General features: G+C 33.6%; 3 protein-coding genes across 6 annotated transcripts; 1 reads left to right on the top strand and 2 right to left on the bottom strand.

Moving 5' to 3' along the window:
* Positions 1–2,883: 2,883 nt before the first annotated feature.
* LOC119639370 (solute carrier family 15 member 1) lies at positions 2,884–7,228 on the top strand. The gene is made up of 8 exons (XM_038036693.1): positions 2,884–3,342; positions 3,405–3,605; positions 4,432–4,660; positions 5,643–5,917; positions 6,013–6,218; positions 6,315–6,623; positions 6,712–6,822; positions 6,900–7,228. The coding sequence occupies exons 1-8, from the start codon at positions 3,309–3,311 to the stop codon at positions 7,203–7,205; spliced, it is 1,671 nt and encodes a 556-aa protein (XP_037892621.1). The 5' UTR covers positions 2,884–3,308; the 3' UTR covers positions 7,206–7,228.
* Positions 7,229–7,338: 110 nt separating this feature from the next.
* On the bottom strand, positions 7,339–10,209 carry LOC119639610 (nucleoside diphosphate kinase 7). Its single transcript, XM_038037089.1, has 7 exons — positions 10,041–10,209; positions 9,810–9,976; positions 9,325–9,489; positions 9,050–9,254; positions 7,720–7,953; positions 7,550–7,663; positions 7,339–7,476 (listed from the first exon to the last, which is right to left on the bottom strand). The coding sequence occupies exons 1-7, from the start codon at positions 10,155–10,157 to the stop codon at positions 7,339–7,341; spliced, it is 1,140 nt and encodes a 379-aa protein (XP_037893017.1). The 5' UTR covers positions 10,158–10,209.
* Positions 10,210–11,910: 1,701 nt separating this feature from the next.
* LOC119639360 (glutamate receptor ionotropic, kainate 2) lies at positions 11,911–21,437 on the bottom strand. 4 transcript variants are annotated; one of them, XM_038036678.1, is made up of 14 exons: positions 21,333–21,437; positions 20,369–21,243; positions 20,130–20,305; positions 19,375–19,428; positions 19,139–19,303; positions 17,475–17,627; positions 17,202–17,405; positions 16,928–17,131; positions 16,760–16,864; positions 15,130–15,387; positions 13,220–13,786; positions 12,892–13,089; positions 12,447–12,837; positions 11,911–12,377 (listed from the first exon to the last, which is right to left on the bottom strand). In XM_038036678.1, the coding sequence occupies exons 2-14, from the start codon at positions 21,090–21,092 to the stop codon at positions 12,064–12,066; spliced, it is 3,513 nt and encodes a 1,170-aa protein (XP_037892606.1). In that variant the 5' UTR covers positions 21,093–21,243; positions 21,333–21,437; the 3' UTR covers positions 11,911–12,063. The 4 variants fall into 4 exon arrangements, with proteins under 4 accessions (XP_037892606.1, XP_037892607.1, XP_037892608.1 ...); XM_038036679.1 differs by having other exon boundaries at positions 21,343–21,437; XM_038036680.1 differs by lacking the exon at positions 15,130–15,387 and having other exon boundaries at positions 11,912–12,377.
* Between the last annotated feature and the right edge of the window lie 1,392 nt (positions 21,438–22,829).

Here is a 22,829-nt window from a genome sequence, read left to right as displayed (position 1 = left end):
CACAAACTTAATAAAAATAATTAGACGGACAGACATGTATAGTATAACGATATAATAAAAGATAGAGGAAAAGATGCCTTAAGTCCTTCTAGGTATTACATACGCGCCCCCAAAAGACCTAATAAAGATAAATAGGATGGACAGGCATGTTTAATGCAACGATATAATAAAAGGTGGATTTGCCTTAAGCCCTTCTAAGTATAACGTACGTCCCCACAAACTTAGTAAAAATAATTAGGACGGACAGACATGTTTAGTGTAACGATATAATAAAGGATAGATCCATCTTAAGGCCGTCTACGTCTCCACAAGCTGAATAAAAATAAGCTTAGCATAACGATGGACATGCCTTAAGCCGTTCTAGATACTACATACTTGCGCACAAACTTAATACATCTTGTACCACAAGTGATCTAGGGTATAAATATACACCTTTTAGAGCCAGAGGTCCAACAATTTCTGTAAGAGATAATAGACAAAGAGCTCAGCTACAGATACTCTTAGTGAATACTCCTTTACTGGAGCAAAGTTAATAGCAGGAAAACATAGATGAAGCGGCTGGAAGATAAGAAACATGCATTCCCAAGACCCGAAAACTGTTATAAACATAATCCTCTTACTAACCATTATTGCAGAAGAGTTGTTAGTTAACAATATAAGGTAATCGATTACAATTAATTCTCTCTTTCACAATTCTTTCTTACCAAACATACTTCAGGTGTTGAAACTTTGTAGTCTCGATACGCTTACGTTCTGTAGTTTATATAAATCTTTCATAGGATTAATCATCATAAACCACAGTTTTAGTTACCCAAGTAAGGTAAACGATATCGAAAAGTTCAATAACTTTTAACGGGCAGTTAAAACCATTTTACAGAGACTGTTTAAACGGCAAGTGTTATGAAGAACAAATTAAATCGTTGCTAACATAAGGCGGGGGCGATGCAATTGTACCGATTATTGCTTATCAGCAAAGGAGACAATGCAATAAAAGTTTTTTCATTTACGGACAGAAAGACGAAAGTATACTGGTTTAATCCACTCTATCTATTATTATTATTATTATTATTATTAAAATTTATTTGGACCAAAGAAGAAAGAATTCTGTGACTCAAAAGGTATGATGAGCTTTACCACCCAAGACCACCGGCTTTTATATTTTTATCATTCTATCTAATGTTTATACCCAGAACTATATATATGAAAGATCCTCTGCTTTGAAAAGTAAATGTTTTTTACAATTTTCATACCCTACACCGGTATATTAAATTTTTTTGGATGTGTACAACACTCAGAGGGACTTGAGATAGACCTACTATGTCCAGAGCTGAATCGATTTAAGCTTATCTGTTCCTCTGTCGATCTTGCTTTCTTGTATTTTCAAGATACCTTGATGAAATTGATTATATAGGGACTCAAGACCGGTTTTGGCACAAAGATGAAGGCTATTGAAAATGGTTTGGATCGGATCACTCTTTCGAGCATTTCCAACATTAGGTTTTATTTTTAATGACATGAAAGTTTTGATGCCTCAACCTTATAGTTCGGAGTTTAGCTTATCCAACGATCATTCGATCCGCTCCACCTCGTTGAAAGTTTTTAACGTCGATGACATCGCCTTCAAAAGAAGCTTGCCGAAAATTAATCGCTTCAGTTCAGCTTTTCATTTAGAAGTTTTTATTTTATTGTTACTGTCTTCATTATTATAACTGATTTAATCGGAGAAATAAATTCCAAGACTAAAGCAGTAGCAGTAAGTAGTAAGGCTGTCGGCTTTAATGAAAACTCTACACAGGTGTGCAGGTGTCTATATGTATATACGCATCGATCTATACATATATATTTATATATATATTATCTTCTGTTTACATAATAGATCAAGCGAAAAGTTGAGCGATGGGCCTTTTTCATCAAAACTATATATATATATATGTCTATTCAATATAATATGCTACGTACCTAAAATTCAATCACTTTGGGCAATCAATTGTTCGGTCCGTGGCGTATTCTTACTATTTTCCAAAATTTTATAAAGAACTTAATACTCTAATCTGGACATAAAAGCAATACCTAATTGGCTCGGTCCATACTTACTTCATACGCATGTTTACTTCGTTTCGAAAACATATTTATATTTTTTTTCAATAATTTATTAAAGAACTTAATATTCCGATCTATAGATATATAAGATAGATCTCTTCAGCTCAGTCCATGCATAATTTATGTTCAGACGTTCCGATTCATTCCGAAATGCTCCTAGTAAAAAAAAATCCGCCATTTCTTGGTCCAAAGGGTGTCTGAAAACGTATTTCTACTTTTTCCCAAAATTTAGTGAAGAACTTAATGTTCCGATTTAAAGAGATATAAGCCATATCTCATTAAATTAGTGCATATTATACTTGCTTTATATCCAAAACAGAAAATACTTCATACAATCAACTTATACGGCTGGCATCAGTCAACCGTTCAGATATGTTTGAATACCAATCTAGAGATAAGAGATAAGAGATAAGAGTTTCTATTTTTTTTTTTTTTTTACTCTCACCTACTAAGATATGTAACCAGACTCCCATAACAATTTTTTTATTTTTATTTTTTTTTACAGATAAATAAAAATAGAAAAAAAACAAATAAATAAAAAAAAAAGTTACAAACAAAACCATAACAGATAACAAATACAAAGCAAAGTGATGGGAAATAACGAGAGTGAAGTAATAAAAATAAAGAAAAAAAAAAAAAAAACAAATGCGAGGCCTAATAGGTTCATACATAGACACGATAAAGGTCTCGTGAAATATGCACAAACACAGAATAAGAAAGAGAGAGAGAGAGAGAGAGAGAGAGATACAGAAGTGTGCATGTGAGCTTAGACTCGAGATTTAATGACAGCAAAGCAACAACAGAGACAGGCTCGGGGCAGTAGACTCGCGGTAAACAAAAACGTGAACAATGCAAATCGCAAATTATTGAATAGAAGTTAAGTTTTTACTAAGCTCTGATTCGGGCTAGTGTTCAAACGTTTGCGCTCTTGGAATTTTTTCAATTTATTTTACATATTGAAAATTAATAATAATTTGAAAATAAAAATCAAAAAAACCCCAAAAAAAAGAAAAATTAAAAATTTGTTAAACATTCTAGCATGAAATTCAAGATTAATAATTGTGGTTAAAACAAACAAACAAAACAAAACAAAAACTATACATGGCTCAGAAAAATTACAACAATATCAAGGTGTGCGAAAAAGGTTATTACTGTTAATTAACCAAAGATATAGCAAAAGAAGAAAACAAGCAAAAAAAAAAAAGATCATGTTTCGTGCTTCACAAATTGCCAGCGAAGAGAGTAAGCAAGAGAGAGAGAAATATTTGAATAATAATTAATTTTGAAAAATACTTTTCTCTTAGCTTTGCCTGCCCTAAGTGTGATAACTTTCAATGAAAATCTCTCGAAATCAAGATTTCAAAAGTTCTTCGCAAAGAAGCCTCAAGGATATGGCTTGGTCACCAACTTAACACGTCAACCGCGTCCAACGAAGTATCCCATCGCAATTATTTTCGTTTTATTAACTAAACTATTGGAAGCATTCGCTGCGAATGGCATGAGAAGTAAGCGATTTTAAGAAATTTATTACTAGATTTACGGCGCCCGTCAATTTGACATATTTTTTGAAATATGAACAACTTCTCGGTGTCTTGATAGGTTGTTTGAGTTTTTTCTGCATTGTTAGCGAGTCTTTGAAGAAATCGAGCCCATTTTTCAACCTTGTATCCTTAATCGGTCAAGGAATATTTGTGCCGCTTGTTGGATTTTTTCCTTTAAAAAATTCACTAGAAAGAACTAGACATTTAAGACCTGGCACGAAAATATGAAGAAAATGTCTGTGTCTGACGAAGTTTTTTTAGTTTCTTCTACATGATGGATGTGTCCATGAACCATGATCGAGCCCAGTTTTCAACTTTGTATTCTTCATCGATCAAGGAACGTCTATGCATCTTGATGGATATTTCTCTTTAAAAATTCACTATAGGGAAACCGACATTTAAGACGTCCTTTTAGTTTCTTCTGCATTATTGGCATGTCTGTGAACCGATCGAGCCCATTCTTTAACTTCATATCTTCAATCGAGCAAGGCAGTCGATCTGTAAGAGATTGGACGAAAATGCGAAAAAGCTTCGGTGTCTTTAAAATATGTTGCATGGTTTTCTGCATTGTGGGCGTGTCTTCGAACAGACCGACACTATTTTTTAAAGTCCTATTCTTTATTGCTCAAGGATTTCCTGGGCCAAATTTCAACTTCGTATCATTACTTTTGCGAGATTGAGAATACACACAAAGTTCACCTGTCAAATTGACGGGTTCCCGTCAAATTAGTGTTAAATGAAAAAAATGTTTCAATTAATTTCAATTCAAATATTTGCATTTATTTCGCAGCAATTTTAGCTTTATATCTACGCGACGATTTGAATTTAAGTGAAAGCGTTTCAACAATTGTTTTACATATATTTAATTTTTTTGGTCAATTTTGTCCCATATTCGGTGCTATTTTGGCCGATAGCTATATGGGCAACGTGCGCAGCATCACAAGCTTCTATTTCCTGTACGGCTTTGGTTGGCTGTTACTAATTATTACCTCATTACCTTATCTAGGATCAGTGTTAATGTAAGTTGAATAAATTATTTAAGCCCATATCTTCTTCTCCCTGCTCCTCTCTCTCTTTCTCTGAGTCATACTAAAAGCCTTTTTATACCTGGGGTTCGAAACTTTCGCAGCAGATAGAAGAAAACTTCGGAGACCTCGCGAACTATATATATTATTGAATAGCATCAAATTCGAAACTGATGTAAGCGTATCCGTCCGTCCGTCCGTCTGTGATCAACATTCTCCTGGTTGCAAAAATGAAGCAATCCGCTTTAAATTCGGCACAAAGATTGATTGAAATCGAGTAAAGGACGCGACTATGGTACAATATAACCTTAGATTATCTCTGTTTTCAAAAATAAAAAAAAAATGCAAATTTTTGCACATAACTTGTAACATTGATACAACGACAAGAATTGGCTTCTACAGTCTATGGGTGGTCCTGTAGTGCCACTATAACAATGGGAAAAATCGACCACTCCTATTCACTCCTAAAGAGTATTAAAATTTCTTCCTTTAATGAAAACGTTTGCTTCACCTAACGATTTTCGAGACCGTACAAAGTATTCAGTATTAAGCGAGGACGGGTAAAAAAAGACTCTAACGCGGCCGAATATAGTTTTTTCCTTTTTTTATGGCTGAAAAATTTTTCAAATTTTTTTTTTCATTTCGACCACTTTTAATTTTTGTCGATAAGCGAGATAAAAGCGACAAAAAAAAAAGAAAATGAAATTAATATTTCGGCAAGTCGTTGATGGGACTGCTTTTACGAAAACGGAGCCCGATGATTCATTCGTTTTACTTAAGGAAAAGTCCTAGAAGAGCGATTTATCTTTTATAAAGGTATTAAAAAGTATTCGACTGTGATAAGACTTCACGGTTACTCAGACAGAGGGTTCATTTCAATCCTCTTTCCCTCTCTTTTTTTCCTCTCCCGGTATTCTCTTTTCAAACAAATTAAGCTTAAATTACGCTTTATGAGTATTTTTTGTTACCTTTTTAGTTTCCTAGTTTCTACATCTTTACTTTTTATAGCCGTTGGTAACGGTTCCACTCGGGCATGTGTGGCTTCGTTGGGAGCCTTACAATTCCAAGTACCAGAGCAAGCTAAGCAGTTAGCTGAATATTTCTCACTGTACTATTTCGTCTATTACATGGGAATATTTTTAAGTAAAATCCTGCCACCAATGATCCGAGCCAAGGTGCAATGTTTCAATAAAAGCGATTGTTATCCGGCAGTTTTTGGTACATTGGCTTCGTCATTTTTCTTAGGCTGGAGTAAGTAAGAAAAAAAGTAACATACTATATGATCTCTCGGGGATGATGACTTCCTATTAAATTTGTTTTTTTTTTTTCATTTCTTTTCTTTTCAGTAATTTTTACTTTCGGTAAATTTTTCTATAAAGCGGAAAAATTATCCGAAGAAAATATTTTATTAAAATTTTATGGCTGTGTAAAGTACGCATTAGCTAAGAAATGGTGTAAAAAATCGTTAACAAAAAGACCCAATTATTGGTTACATTATGCTTTAGATAAATACGATGATAGCTTTGTTAATGAGGTGGCCAAGGTGTTAAAGGTAAATATGCGATTCTTTTTTTTTTTCTTTTTTTTTTGATTTTCTGAAGCAATTTTTCATTTCAAATAATTACAAAATAAATTTTATCTCTCTTAGTTGGCTAAATTATTTCTTCCTTTACCTTTATATTTTGCTCTATTGGCTCAACAAGATTCGAGTTGGACATTTCAGGCTTCTCTAATGAATACTACATTAAGTTCAGGCATAAAATTGCAACCAGATCAGGCTAAAGCTATCGGTCCAGTATTCTTATTCATTTTAATACCTTTCATGCAATATATAGTAAAACCTATACTGCTTAAGGTTTGCAATTATGATATGAAGCCTTTACAAAGCGTAGCCCTAGGCGCATTCTTCTCAGCTCTTTCCTTTATCTGTGCTGCCTTACTGCAAAAATATATTTATGTAAGTAAGTCATTGAAAGATATTCAAGTGGAAATTACTTAAGTTTGTTATATATATATTTTTTTTTTTAATTTTTTTTTGTAAACAGTTGCAACCTCCAAAGTCAGTGAATGTATGTTGGCAAATACCTCAGTTCCTTTTGCTAATGTTGGGTGAATTATTGCTTTCCATACCGGGCTTGCAATTTGCTTTCACACAGGTTAGTCACTCTATATATATATATATATAGACTTTCCAAGTTAATAATTCATATATTCATTTCTACTTGCATTGCAGGCTCCGCCGTCGATGAAATCTGTAGTCACTGCCGCCTGGTTTCTGAATAATGCTTTTGGCAATTTAATTGTAGTCTTATTCAAGGAACTGGCTCCATTTAATAATCAAAGCGACGAATTCTTCTTTTATGGCATAATCATGTTCATAGGTCTCATGGTTTACATATTTTTAGCTTATGATTACGTTTCACAAGAACGTTTGGGCCATCATTTACTGTTAATAGCCAATGAAGCTACACCTCTACAAGACACTTTTAAAGATGAATTACCCAGTACGAGTAAAAGTAATAAAGGAGAAATATTTTAAAAAGTTTTATTCAAAAAAAACAATTTTTTTTTTTAAATTTTAATGTAAAAAACAAAAAAAAATCTAATTTATTTATAAAAAATGTAGAGTGTTAAATAGAAAAAAGAAAAGATAAATATATAAAACAATTTAATTAATCTAAAATTTTGAATAAATATTGCAACTCCAATACGGTATCATCCGGCAAATCTGTGCAATGCACAGCATTTAAGGTTTTACTAGAACCATATTTAGCCCTTAAGGTATGTGGTCTTAAGAGTTTAGCAATTTCCTTCGAAAATAAAGGAAAATAAAAGAGATTTATTCAAGAAAAAAAAAATAAAGGAAAAAACGGGTTCACTTACCGGATCGGTGGGCCCGCAAAAATTACGAAACTCTTCATAGCTATTTTTATTCGGATCCGCACACATAATCTCCAAAGCCATGCAAACACCGCTGGCTAACTGAGCGACCATAGGCTGAAGATGACGAGTGTAAATGAAAGTTATATAACAAAAATTCCACACTTCCTTACGATATATTCGGGTACAATGCCACGGTATACTTCATAAAATTCTTCACAATTAACTCGTTCCAGTAAATGAATACGCAAAGCAGTTATCTTAAAGCCATTTGAAGTAATTTCCGATATAATTTTACCAAGATTACCTTCCTTTATGGCATGAGGTTTAATAACAGCCAAAGTACTATTTTTCAATTTAACCGTTATTTGTAGACTACTCTTGCCATCGAAAAAGAAATTGCAATCCTAGAGTTAGTTAAAAAAAAATACTAGAGACTATCACTTTTTAGATATTTAGTTGCAATTAGGGAAATATAGAATATCAATTATTGTGGAAGAATCTAAAGGAGGAGATCTACTATAGGAGACAACACATGCACATAGCATAACGTCAGAGAAAGTTCTTTGCTGCTCTCGAAAGCAGTTTCAAGCCAGTTAACCTAAGCTGAAAATCTTGAGCTTAAATTTCTGTATGGGAAATAAGTTTATATTAACTTGCATCTAAAACCCGACTCTTTACAAAAGACCAATTGCGACTTCCACACACATGCCAATAAGTTATGTGAGCTTGGTTATCAAATTGAGTCAACATTGTTGCGGAGAAACCTTTAGGTAAACGAAACGAAAATTGTATGAAAATTTTTATTCGCTACACTATTTACGTATATTAAATTTGCAGGATTGTGTATAATACCCACACATTCTTAAAACAGACTTAGCTTTTATTATACCGTACGCTTCAGAGTCATTTTCTGAAGTGAGAACAACTCTGATAAATCTACAAAAATTTGAACAAACATTCTATGTGAAAAACTGACCATGTCTACTTAATGTTATAGTGTAACAAAATGTAATTTTTTTTGCAAGGGCACAAGCAAGCTTCAACATCCAATCTTGGAATGCCCCCAAAAATTTCGGTCTGTCCGTCTGTCCCAATCCTTAGTACCTGTTAAGCATTTAAACATTCGCAAAAATAAGCCTATAATAGAAGTGATCTAAACTTTTTCAAGGGTCACGTCTACAACGTCCGCAAACTTATTTTGAAAATAAAAAAAAACAACACCCCATAAAAGATTAGGTCACAACAGAATATAATTTTCTTACTTGTTAAAGATTACAAACAAAATGCTTGTGCTTTGTAAGCCTACCAAGACGTATCATCATTACGGAAAACAAAAAGTGTTTCTTATTCACGTGCAAGCATTCAAAGCGTGTGGCATTTACATTTTTTTTCTTGATCATTGCATGTGCAATATACAAAACATTGTCCAAAAACTATTGATTTTGAAATTAAAACTGATAAATACTATTTTATATATATATATATATATATATGACTTACCCTTAATGCATCCTCATCGGTTTGCGAACAATAAATGCCATTACGTACATCTTCACGTTCGAATAAACCTCTTAGAGCTGATGGCATATCTTCATTCATGCACTCTTTAGATTGACCTTGGCAATATTTGATTTTTTCTACAGCATTATCCGCAATTAATTCAAAGCCTATAGAAGGTCCTGATAATAATTGATTCATCAGCACACTAAATACATATTTGAAAATTAATTTTTTCATTATTTTTTTTTTCTTTTTGTGAAAAGTTAACTATTTACGAAGTTTGAACGTCGCCTTTGCTCTTCTCTGCTAAGAAATCTTTGACTTGCTCGGCCGTGAATTGAACCATTCTAGCTTTACTAATGCTGAAATTACTTTCAATCAAAGCGCGAAGAACTGTGCCCAAGTGCGGCAAAATGCTATTCTTTAATAAAATAAATGTCCTGCAAATAATGATAACACAAACCATTGTAAGGCAAAAAAAAACAAACCATAAAGAGACGCGTAAATGGAAGCTTAAAAAACATTGCGAAAACAATAACAATTGTAGTAAATGTTTTGTACGTATAAAGCATAAATAAGTCTTATTAATTTAGATCCTCCGAACTCAGCATGCAAAAAAAAACAAACTACTCTTTTGAAGCGTTTAGAAGTGTTTAAGTTTAATAATGTTTAAGAATGTTTAATAATGTTTAATAGGGTTTTGATGTTTGTGGCGCTGATAGTCTCTCTATGATTAAGATAAAATCAATGTACAACATACTTTTTACGAAATTTAGCTAAAGTATTTTTAGTTATTTCATCGCCGTAATCCACTATATCAAACTGACGGCCAAATATATTAATTTTCGAGCCAACAAAGAAATCACGTTCCGATAATTCGGGCATTTTTGTACGTCTTAAAAAGGTTTTCTTAGTGCGTTGATCGAACTGTCAATCAGAATGAAATTTAATTAATTATTATTGAAAATGTAATAATGCGAGACACATTTACCACTTCCAATGCATTATCGGCAACGTAATAACATATAGTGAAGGTTCTGATAATTGCGGCTTCCTCTTGATACCATTCAGCTATAAAAGATAAACGTCTCGCATAACGATTGGCCATATTAAGCTGCGTTTTATTTGCTTTATATTTTTCGAAAGAAATGCAAAATTCAGGAAATAATTAAAAATAAAACTAGTTTTAATCCGACCCGGCAAAACAAATCAAAATAAATGAAAAGCAAACGTCGTTTCTATGACAATAACATAATAACATAAATGAAAACGTAGCATTGCCAGCATTAAAATGTAATGATTAAATTTACATACATACAAAAAATGAAATATGCGAAAAAGTACTTTGATATTTTATACAAAAATTGAATAAAGAGGAATTTAACTTGTGATCTGCCTTATCACGAATTAATTGGAATTTCGGATTGATTTAGTCGCAGATTTCCAAAGATATCTTCATGGTAGTGAAAGTTATGGATAAAGATCTGAAAAAGAACATCGGCCTTTTTCCAGGGTTGTGTAATTTTCAACCTCATATTGTGAATCGATCATTTTTAGACTGACCACGAAGTTCATCCTGACTTATAGGTTTTTGTAAACGTTTTCACGCGATTGAAAGTTATAGAAGAAAGTATGAAAAACTACAGACTTTTTTCCAAGATTCTTTCAGTTTCTTCCATATTGCTTGCTTGGGCTTGCACATAAATCTATCACGCCCACTTTTTTAACTGTACATCGTTAACTGTACATCCTAATTCTGGTGGATGTTTAATACATAAAGTCTTGGGACGTTTAGAAAAAACCGATATCTTGGGCATTAAGATCGTAAGTGGAGAAAGCGTTTATGTGGTGCGAGAAAAGTACTTGATGCTATCGGTTATCAACAGCATACTGCTCCTTTCATACTGCCAGATTATTGTGCCGCAATTGTCATGAATTTCCGTCTGAGTATCTTAGAAGTCGGTCACTGTGATGATAGAGATTTCGATGAAATTTTTTATCGTCATACAATAAGACAATATGAAACGAAAAGCTTTTCAGTCTTCAGGTTTTTGAATTTCGGCGCGAGTCTTTAGCAGAGATCAGGTTCCAAAGGAATGAAGTAAGGACAAAACAACTTCATATATAAACTATATATTAGATATGTACATAATACATTTTCATACTACATGTGATCCCTTTCATGACAGTGGTTTCAGAGTTGCAATTGCTGCAGTTTTTCAAAGGTTTACCAAATGATGAGTTATTAAAAGTGGACGAAGCAAATGTGACCGCTGTAACTGTGGGCAGAAAATGTGGTCATTGGTGGGTATTGGCATTTGTATTGGTATTGGTATTGGTGGGCATAGAGGGATTCGTAACCCGCCGAATGGAACTTCTTTGTTTCTTTTTCGATTGGCAAAAGCATTCATGCTACTCAATGGCTTTGTTTATTAATCATAATTAACAGAGCCAAGTCCTGTTAACAAAAATGCTCTAAGAACCAAGAAATACTTACTAATAATCTCATGAGGAAAAAAGTAACCTACACGAATATGTCTGCTTTAATGTTGGAATGCATTATTACTGATCGTAGTCAGTTCACGCATGTCTCAACGATATAAAGCTACTTCAAGAACGAAAGCGCCGTTAACTGAATTTGTATTTTCCCTCGCTTCATTTGTAGCTCGTATTATCCACTACAAAGTTAAGATTGATTATTAAACATTTTTTTTTTTTATTTTTCTCTTTATTTAATACACACAGAAAAATAAAAATTAATGTATTTTTTTTTATTATCTTTTTTCTTTCGTATTAAATAACTATTACTTTTTAAATCTTTTCTCGTGTACTTTATCACTTTATAAATTTCTCTATAATTTTTCATATTTCAAACAAAAATATGTAAAATTTCAGCATCTTTTAATATCTTTAGATGATATCCCTGGAAGTTCCTTTTAATTTTTTTATATATATATGTATATATATATATGTATATATATATATATATATGTGTTCATTGACTAGTTAAAAAATTAATTTAAATAATTATACTGGACTCCACTAAGATGATGCGGTATACCAGCCAATCCACTGGTGACCGAGGCGGATGTAGTTGGACCTTGCGGTACGTAAGTACTGGCTGGCATGCATTTCGCACAATTGTGTTTCATGGAGGGTCGTTGCTTTGACGTATGGCAATGCATTGCAAAACGTAACTCTTCGGCCATTTCGGAGCATAAAGATTGATTTTCCGTTTGCACGGTTTTTTTCGAATTATAACAAAATTCTAATATGGCTACGACGACTGCCAATGCCAAGCCGCATAATAGGACCACAAAGACTCCACCTAATCGAAACGATATCAATTTAATGCCAAAAAAATCTCATCTATCATCTATCATCACATTTCCCTTACCGATATTTTCTACACCTAAAGCATTTGCCTTAGACTCCTTGCTCTTATCGTCACGATTGCAAACGTCGCCCGTATTTTTCCACCACTTATCATATAACATTTGTATGATACCTTTCTCTTGCAACTCTAATATTGCCAAAGACATGGGATCGCGCCAGGGTGAACCTTTAGGTGTGGCAATGCCATAACCTTTTGAATCTAAAAGGCCACCAATCTGCGTTAGATTGCAGTCCCTTTGCACTGCATAATCCAGCATAGTGGATTCCATTAGGAAGGCATAATCGCCTTCCATGACTCGTTTGATACCTTCTTCGTACGTCCTAACGAATACCGCAGATTTTCGATTTTCCATATAACGCCACATCTTCTGGTATATTCCAATTTTCGAGTCCTGGAAGCATAAGAAGATGAAAATTTGCTCGCAAAAAATTGAAATAAAACTCACTCTAAAGAAAGTCATAGTTGAGCCGCCTTCCAATGTTCCATACGAGATATCCGTTTGTTCCGCTAAATCGGAAGCACTCTCGATCGGTGTTATCATACGTTCGACGGTTAAAAACGCTGCCAAATTAGCCGTATACGACGAAATAATAATTAAGGTAAAGAACCACCAGATACCGCCAACAATGCGTGTAGAAGTAGCCTACAAGGGGAACAATTTCTCATCATAAGATCATTAAAAAGAAGCTTGTCTTTCTTTCTATAATTATTATTTTTATTTTTTTTTTGAAATTGTAAAAGCATTTCCCGGTATTAAGAAGTTTTTTGCCTACCCGTGGATATAAGTCGGAACCTTGTTGCATGAGAGCGCCTATGGCAAACCAAAAGCTGTTCTTTAAAGTGAAATCATTTTTAATAGACTCAAGTTCCGTTTCTCCGCATTCAGAATCGGAATGATGATGATGATGTTGTTGTTGTTGTTGTTGTTGTTCAACAACCTCTTCGGTAACATGACGGAAAGGTTTTCGAGAAAACCAAGTAGCATGACCATCATTTAATTGCGTCGATTGCTTTGGATTTTTATCATCATCTTTCTCATCATCGTTCTTCTCATCCTGATTAGAATTTAGATTTTCTGAATTAACTTGATTTGAATTGATTTGTGGACCTCGTTTAGGACGTTCTTGTAACTCGATTAGTTCTTCGGGTGACGTACCGTCACCGTAATCTTCGTGATCGCAAACGTCAGAATTCTCCGGCACCCATTCAATAGGCGATAATCGAGCTACAATCCAAATGGTCAGCGATACCAATACATAAGCGAAAGCAATATAAATCCAAATTTCCACAGCCAAGGGATTCATAAAAGAAAAGAAACGAGTTTGCGCGCGATCTGATCTCTAAAAATCAAGTACATTTTTTCCAATCACATTCAAAAATATAGGCGTACATCTTACGTAAATTGATATAAGTTGAAGCAAATTAACGGGGATCTCTACGAAATACAAAGCAAAATGTCATCCTTATAAAAATACGAATGGATCTACAGACGCTGTAGCGTTTGCGGAAAATCAGGAAAAGCGTGTGTTTATTGCTCTGTAACAAAATTGATGCCTCGTCGTTGGCTCTATTTTCGTTTCTCCTCGAACTTTAATTTTTATACGCCACACCACTTAGGGTACAGGGTATTATAAGTTACTGTGAACGTATGTAACGCGCAAAAGGGCTTCAGATAGATGCCCCTTTTATTATACCAATCGATTCAGAATCGTAATCTGAATTGATCTAAGCCTTCTGTCCAAGTATTTTGTGTTCAAGCTACAGGTCGAAATTTAATACAATTACGTGTTTTGACTCACAAACAAAGGCTATTGGAAATGATTCAGATCGATCCACTTTTTTCTACACGTTTATTCTGAAAAGTCGTTATATGCAAAAAGGAGACAATTTTCAAAATTTCTGGGCAAACGTGGTTAAGTAGTAACAGTAGAACCGTGATCGACCTTGCCCCAATGTGTCTTTTTTTTCGACTAACCGAAGTCAATAGGAAAAGCTTATTAAATATTTTTCCGCATTTTTTAAAATTTCTTAACCTTTATCATATATATAAATATATACATGTATACATATATGTAAATGAAGACGAACTTAATCATTTAAGGATTTGAGTGCAATATAAGTCTTGGTGTTTTCAAGTGAAATCATTTGACGAAATCACTGAAACGAAACTTTGGGTAAATCCATTAACAAGGCTGCATTCCCCAGTGAATAATTACGGCCGTTCTCAAGCTTCACTGAATTTAAGTAAGAGTGTTAATGAGTGTCCGCTATTTTTAGGTGTGTAATATGGTTTCCTGCCTCGAAAGCTTAACTAAATCTAACTGAGAGTGTTAACGAGTGTTCGCTTTTTTTCAGTGTGTAATATAGTTTCCTGCCTCGAAGGCTTAACACTATGATATCAAGTGACGCAAGGAATGCAAAAAAGCCAATTATCGTTCCCATAGCGATTATTCCCTCAATACCTTAGAGAGACGTAGTATATAAACTTGCCGCGAAGGCTTAATACCACGATGTCACGGTGATAAGACGATGTGAGAAAACGCCAATCGTCGTTGCAAGGGTGATTATTCTCTCAATGCCATATGAATCATTTTTTTCTTTTCTTTTCTTTTTTTTTTTTTTCATTTATAAACGCCACCTTATAAACGCTTTAGAGTAAAATAAAAATGTATTATCAACTCACCTTTGGATTAAGACCCGAACTTTGTCGCAAGAAAGTGCCAGTTATAAACCAAAAACTATTTGATATAGAAAACTGGTTCTCTACAATATCGGAATCTTTTTGACAAGAATATGGGATACTCCATTCATAAGGCGAAAAACGAGCCATCACAAATAAAGCGAACGAGACTAGAATATAAGCCGCGAGCACATATAACCATATTTCCATAGCCAATGGATTCATAAATGAGAAAAGACGTGTGGGTTGACTGGTAGGCACCTAAAGATACGGATAAGCAATCTAAATAAATCAACCAATAAGTACAGTGATATGCTGCTATTGAATGGACTAAACCCAAACGTACCTTAAACTAACTTAAAATCAAATTCTTAGGCATTAACGCAAACACAAAAAACGAAAAAAAAACTGATTTTACTCAAAGTTACTCTTATTGCTCTTCAGTATCTGTCATTATCGAAGCCTCTAAAATTGTTTTGCTTTGATTCAGTCTAATTTTTAGAAACGTTATGATCTGGTCTTTAGGGTTAAAAATGTAGCAATTGAATTAACCTCTTCAGGGACGACATTTCTTTTTGTTCTATATGCCGACCAATCATATACCGTAGATTCTGTTATTTTCTGTATCAAGTTATAAGATTTGCATATTCGTTGTTGAAAGAATCAATTATTACCAAATTTTTTTTTCTGTTTATTGATGATATTAATATTATAATCTAAAAAACCCTAACCGTCCGCATACGTGGCCGAGGATATCAAGAGCTTACACAGTTTAGTTTTTTGTTTTTTGTGAAGACGCGCGAATGCTAAAACAATGTTTAAGCAAATAACTGGCACTGGACAATGACTCTTTGAACGTGTCAAAGGGGCCACAATAATTTCAGACTATTTCCAATTGGAATCGGTGCGTAACAGATCGTAGTCATTACTCTTTTTCATTCTTAAGTCAAATAGTTTTTTTTTTTTATAACCATCGCCGAAAGATGACGGGTGGGTATTCATATATATATATATATACAGTCTTGATTAACATCAAATTCTCGGTTGATTTAGGCATATCCGTTTGCGCGTCCGTTCGTCTGGGTAAATTCTTTTCTGAACCTTACGGACTATGCAGTAATAGTTGTACAAAAATAGGAAAAACGGACCATGCCTATTCAATATTACAGTATATAGAAATTTGATTTATTTTGTTCAATAATTTTATATACACAGGAACAAGCTACAAAAACCCCATAAATAAGTTCTTGACCAGTTTCCAATTTGGAATACACTTAAAAGTGTACGTCTGTACATTTGATTGCCTGCGCAACGGTCTGTGTAACGATCAAACCTTTTATTATGTAAATAGAAAAAATTAGCCACGCCCACTTCATATTATGGAGCACATTTAGTTCTTTTACTTTGTTGTCTTTCTTAGAACAACACGGATGGGTATAAAAGATTCGGTCACGACCGAATACAATTTTCTTCTTTTTTTTTTTTTCAACTGTTACTTATAACATTCATTTTTAAAAATACGAAACGAACCAAAATCTAATTAACACAACACTACAAACTGGCATTATATCTTAGGTAAGTGCAATAGCAATACAATTAGGTATCGATACTTCACGGAAACATCTCAACTGACCTTGAATAAGATTCCAATACCTAAATTCATGAAAGGCTTTGTGAAGTCAATTACACTTTCTCGGGCATAGTTGATGGTCATCGAGGCGACAGCAAGATCCGCTCGCTAAAATAACGAAAGTCAACTAAATAGAAGCGTTATCGATAAACAAATGATTTTTTATCTTACCCTTTCCATAAGTTCCCGGACAATGCCATTCCAAGTATTTGTTTCGGGATTAAAAACTCCATACATATTATCCGGTACCAGTTCAATTTTATAATGAAAGCCCACCTGAGTGGCAATGGATTTTAATAGATCTATGCAAAAACCTTCAAAACGAGCATTGCCCGTTAAATTGGTATCTTCTTTAACCATGACATAGGGTTTTTCCTAAGTTTCGTTGGGCGAAGAGAAACAAACTTAATTGAAGTTAGTTCACGTACCTGATCTTTTTATTTACCTGTCTTGTCATAACAACTAACGTTATATTGGCGACATTCGTATCATAGAAGGCCGATGGATCGGTGATGTTGACTCCTATCGAGTCTGTCCAAAAACCTACTTTTTGTATGCGTTCATGTTTCAGTTTAAGCAGATCGACCTTAAAAGCTTTTCGACGACCCTCTACAAAATCAATTTTACCGGTTAAACCGTTAAGTGTGGCCTTTAAATAAAATTGTTTTCTTTTTAACATTTTTAATTTTCCAAAATTATTCACCTCAGATCAGCTTACCGTATTTATATAGTTATATAAAGAAAGGCCGTCATCCCAAGGTTCTTCCAGTTCGCACGACAAATTAGTCACTTTCAAGGTATGACTACCATCGAAAGCGGTAAGACCAGCGGCAAAAGCGTATACAGCATCAAACATCAATGCCGGTTGAGTCTTGGAAAAATAAAAAAAAAAAAAATCAATTGATTATTAACCAAAATTCGTAAAGCTTTAGTTAATCGTATTTTACTCGATTTTGGCCAAATCTTTTATCCGATGTACGATAACTGTTTGCAAAATGACAGAATGATCCCTTTATTCGATTTGTTAATAACACATCGTATCATATATATCGTATAACGAATATATTTCAAATCGTCGATCTTCGATAAGCTTTGCCAATTCTTTCCCAGTAACTGTCCAAACTAAAGGCAATATCTACACGTCACTCGTCTTATTTCAATATATATATATTAAAATTAGTAGTTATCAGCAAAGCCCCGGAAGAGGGTTTCTTTTTTATCAATAAAAAAGCACTATCCAAGCTCACGCCATGAACAGAATATTATGGGCCTAGCGTTGGTAGCGTTTTGTAATCCGCGCTACAAGAAAGTTGCACACATGAGCCTGTGCCGTCTAATGAGTGGATCTCCACTTTGCAAAGTAATTGAAAGGTACTGCGGTAATTAAGGGTTAAAGGAATTTTCGTTTTTATCTTCTTGAATTTTGTCTATGTTGACAAGTGGAAACGCTCTTTTGGAAGGAAACTTGGACCATCGATTGTCCTAAAATTTAGGTGTTACGTAAACCATACCCATGGCCTCATTCTGTGACTTCAAGCATATCAAATTCCTCTGAAGGGTGGGATCTGTCCCATTTCCTTAGAAGGAAGCTTATAAAAAAGATGTCGTCGTCGTTATACCCTACGCCACTTGTGATACGAAGGCATGTTAAGTTCGCGCGGATGTATAAAACACCCAGATGGATTGGAGATGACCACATCTTTTCTTATACTGTCATATCTGTCGGTCCATCTGTCCCTCCGATATTCTTCTCTTCAATCTAGAGATCGTAATTTTTGTGGCATTTTGATAAAGTTTAACATAGTGAGATGAAGCCTTCATTGCAGCGAGCAATGTAAAACGCACAAAGCAATTCTTATCTGCGATGGGAAAATACATTATAACTAACAAATAACTTTCTTTGCAAGTGAAGAAGATGTCGTCGTCGTTATACACTACGCCACTTGTAATACGAAGGCATATTAAGTTTGCTCGGATGTATACGACACCTGGAAGGACTGGAGCTATTATGCAGTCATGTGCGTTGTTCCGATGCTCTTGTCTTCAACCTAGGGATCAACCGCAATTTTTGAGATATTTTGATAAAATTTGACATACGGACAATTTTTGGACCAAGGACGAACATTGTTGAAAATGTTTCAAATCGGATCAGTTTTTCGATCACCTCCCATATATAGAATTATTTTGAAAAGCCATTTTATGAGTATCTGTATTAAACGATGTCCTGTAGAGTATTTAATTATGGGCGATGGCCTACTACAATGGTCTCCCTTACTTTAATAAATATGCAACAGAGTCATTAAGATATTTTAGAAATTTTGTTATGCGTTTTACAAATTTAATGTTAGATAAGCATTGCAACAGTTGTAAATGATTGCGTACCTGTATATACGGATGGCCTTCAACTATATTGAGACCGCTATGAGGGAACTTTTGCATTTGTTCAACAATATCAGTGTACAGTTGACTTTGCACATCCACTAAACGGAATGCTGTAATATTCACGCTATTATATTTGAAATCTTCCAAATCGAAAGTCTCTAAATCCTTTAACAACGAAATGGGTATTAATTAAATATCGTTCATTAAGCAATCGAATAAATACTCAAGATACGTACAAATGTTGTAAACATATAGTGGTAACGGTAATCATTCATTTGAAGCTGTAAAATCTGGAAAGTCATATATATTTTTGAATATATATGATGAAAAGAAGTAAGAAAATTAGATTCGCCGGAGGCCGAATCTCGCATACCCACCACTATGCTTTTCGCATTCTACTCTCCAAGTTCTTTTATTTAATACCCATATCGATAGTGTTATTAAAAAGAAAGCGATCGCCGTGTCTACCATAATCATTTTAAAACTAATCCATTTTTAGGCAGGTAATATATCTCCATTTTTGGAGTGCACAAAATGGTTTTAAACAGTCTGTCTTGTTTGCGTTGTGATAAATAAGCATAACACTTCAAAAAATTGAAATTAATAAAATTTAGTAACTTTATGTAGGCAAAGCCGATTGATTTCATTTTCGGACCTAAAGAGTAGTGTTTTGTAAAGTAAATGTGGAAAATTTCAGCCTTCTAACTTTAATTTTTGTTGAAAAAACGGATTTGCGTTTAGTTTACTACGCGATTACGCTTTGACCGGTTTGGCCCATTCTTAATAACAACCTGCGTGCAGAAAATTCCAATGTTTTCCGCCATATTTGAAATCGATATCTTCATTTCGGTGACCAGGAGAGTGCCAACAACACACACCGCACAGACACACAGACGGACAGACATGGCTAAAATAACTCAGAATATTGCATTGATCAAGATGGATATACCCCGATCTTACACAGCGGTGGGTATAAAAAGGAGAAACTTACGCTACGAAAAAATGATTTTATATTAATTGGATTTGTATCAACAATAATTTTATAGATTTCCTTCTGACGTATGGCACGCAAAATTTGGCGATATGTATCAGGAGACGCCTGACGTATGTACATTTCTGTACGTAAATCAGCAGTAGTGTACATTAAATCTTGTTGCTTAAAAAGTCCTACAAAAAAAAAAAAACGGGGAGAAATTTTAAAAATCATATTTTTCAAATTCATTAATTTACCATAATCTTCTTCATAAATTACTGCTACCTTTGTCCAGTTAAGATAAACCATTAAATCTCGGTAAGCCAGATTGAGATGATATTGCGATGGATACAAGTTAATGGAGAACTCTTTAATAGTTGTATCTAAATCGATGCGTGTCTCAATGTGAGGTAAATCGAAACTTTCACATATCGATTGTATATGGCCGGCCAAGAGGGGATCGGTGGGACCGAAAAGTACCTGTACACCATGCTCTAATTGACGGCAAACTTGTTTTGTCGTACGAAACGTATCATCGCGTGGCGCATATTTAATATCATAGACTAGTTGAGTATCAGGCAATATATTTTTATCCTTATTAATGCGATAAACGGCATACTTAAATGCCGATTCGATATTACTAGACCGTTGATCTTCTGTAAATATGGCTCCTAATTGTATAATAGGAGGTAAAGCGATAACGTCACCTATGCGAAAACTAATAAATACAGATAGATAAACTAAATAAATAATCGGTTTCATAACTCCTGGTATTCGATGTTTATGCTTTTTTCGTTGTTCACTTTGGCAGTTCATGAGCATCATTAAGTGTTTACATTGTTTACATTGCTGTTGTAAGACCTTAAGTATTTGGCATAATTCGCTAATAAACATTATATGAAGGCCAACAGGAGCGATTTTTGCGATTTTTATCGTAATAGACCGAATAATTAAACATATCTTTTCTCTCTTGACATACATATCGTTGATAAAATAAACAATAACAAGAATGATAAAATGCTGACGATATCCATGCACCTTGTTTTAAAGGATTTGATTTCTCGTTAATGTAATAGTTGTAACGGCTAAATTCGTTTTGCGTCGATGCATTGATAAATAGTATAAAGAGTATCTAACAAATTATGAATGAAAAATAAAAATTTGCAAATCCATTATGAAGCCCTTCAATCGAGTATAACATATTACATATATAATACATACGCATACATACAGATATAATTCCAATTTTTCATCCTTATTAGATTAATAAAATTGATAATTATTTTTAATTTTTCATTGATTTAAGTTTTATTCAAATTTAAATTTCATTTGAATTTATCATTTTCTGATAAGATTTTACGATTTTTTTCAACCGATTTCAGCACAAAACATAATAATAATAATAAAAAAATTCCGTTCATCGCAAAATGTAAACAACTTTATATAAATATGAGAGAATTTCAACTTTAGCAATAATAAAAATAAATATGACAGCACTTTTACGAAAAGAGTTGCCAATGCATCATAATAAAAACATCGATTGGTATTGAATTATCATTGTTATATCGAAAGAGTAAAAGTTAACATTAATAATCCTAAATTCTATTAAATGTTGAATTGAATAGTTGAATAATAAAATCAAACAAAAATAAATTCCTCATTTTCCTTCTTGAAAAATTAAGTCACCAAACGATAGTACGTTGCAAGAATATAAATTTTGATTTTTGCAACAATCGGCATTTCTCATGTAACAGATTTAGAAAAAGTTACAGCTCTTCCCATTACTTACCTTTTTTCCGGAATAATTAATATATCCGTATTGCTATCAAACGAGGCTTCCACAGAATTATTCGAACTGCATTCGCTGTGTGATGATAGTATACCAACTTTGCCACGTTCTGTTATCGCCAAAGGATCACGAGTGAAATCTCTGGGCGTGGCAGTTCCCCGTTGTAAGTCGTTACTAACGTAAGCTTGTCCGCAGTGATGAATACGTTGTTGCCCAGCCATGGCAATGCCGCGATATTCTCTAAACTATTGCCATTCAGTTTCAAGTAGTGCACTACTTTTGGGTTGGCAAAGGAAAAACCTCCTCTTTAACTGTCAATGTTTAATAATGTAAATATGGTTTTAATTCGAATCTTCCTGGAGCGGTTTTCCGCACCACCTTTGAGGTACCGCGTGAAGAGAATAATAAAATTCAGTTTCACTACTTTGAGTTAAGTGTCCCAGAGGATATTTTTCTTTAAAGTTTTGAATAATTTTGCTTGCAATAGAAAACAACGACAGAGATCAAAGATGAATAAATGAATTTATTCACTCATATACATACATACGTTTACATTTATATAGAAGTTTAATATTTGTCTGCTGTACTTCACACATTTTTCAGTTTATATTGCATTAGACCATAACACTTTAAAATTCTTACCAAAATTTCGCAAATGAATACGTGAAAAATTTTATTTTTATATCGCATGAGACTTTCCTTTATTTACAGGAAACAAAACAATGTTTACATTTTTTCCTTCTCTTTTCTTTTTTTATTTTACGAGTACCTTAAACTGTATATGTAGGTGTGTATGTATAGGTGTAATATTAAGTTTAAAATAAAGTATTTATGTATATATTAAAAATTATTCATTTCACAAAGGTTAAAAAAAGCGAAATTAAAGAAAAGAAAAAGACAAAAACAAACTACTTTGTGTTCCTATTTTT

The sequence above is a fragment of the Glossina fuscipes genome, unplaced genomic scaffold, assembly GCF_014805625.2.
Source record: "Glossina fuscipes isolate IAEA_lab_2018 unplaced genomic scaffold, Yale_Gfus_2 112, whole genome shotgun sequence".
Taxonomy (NCBI): domain Eukaryota; kingdom Metazoa; phylum Arthropoda; class Insecta; order Diptera; family Glossinidae; genus Glossina; species Glossina fuscipes.
Note: the sequence above shows the minus strand (reverse complement) of the source record. Positions and strands in the feature narration are given on the sequence as shown.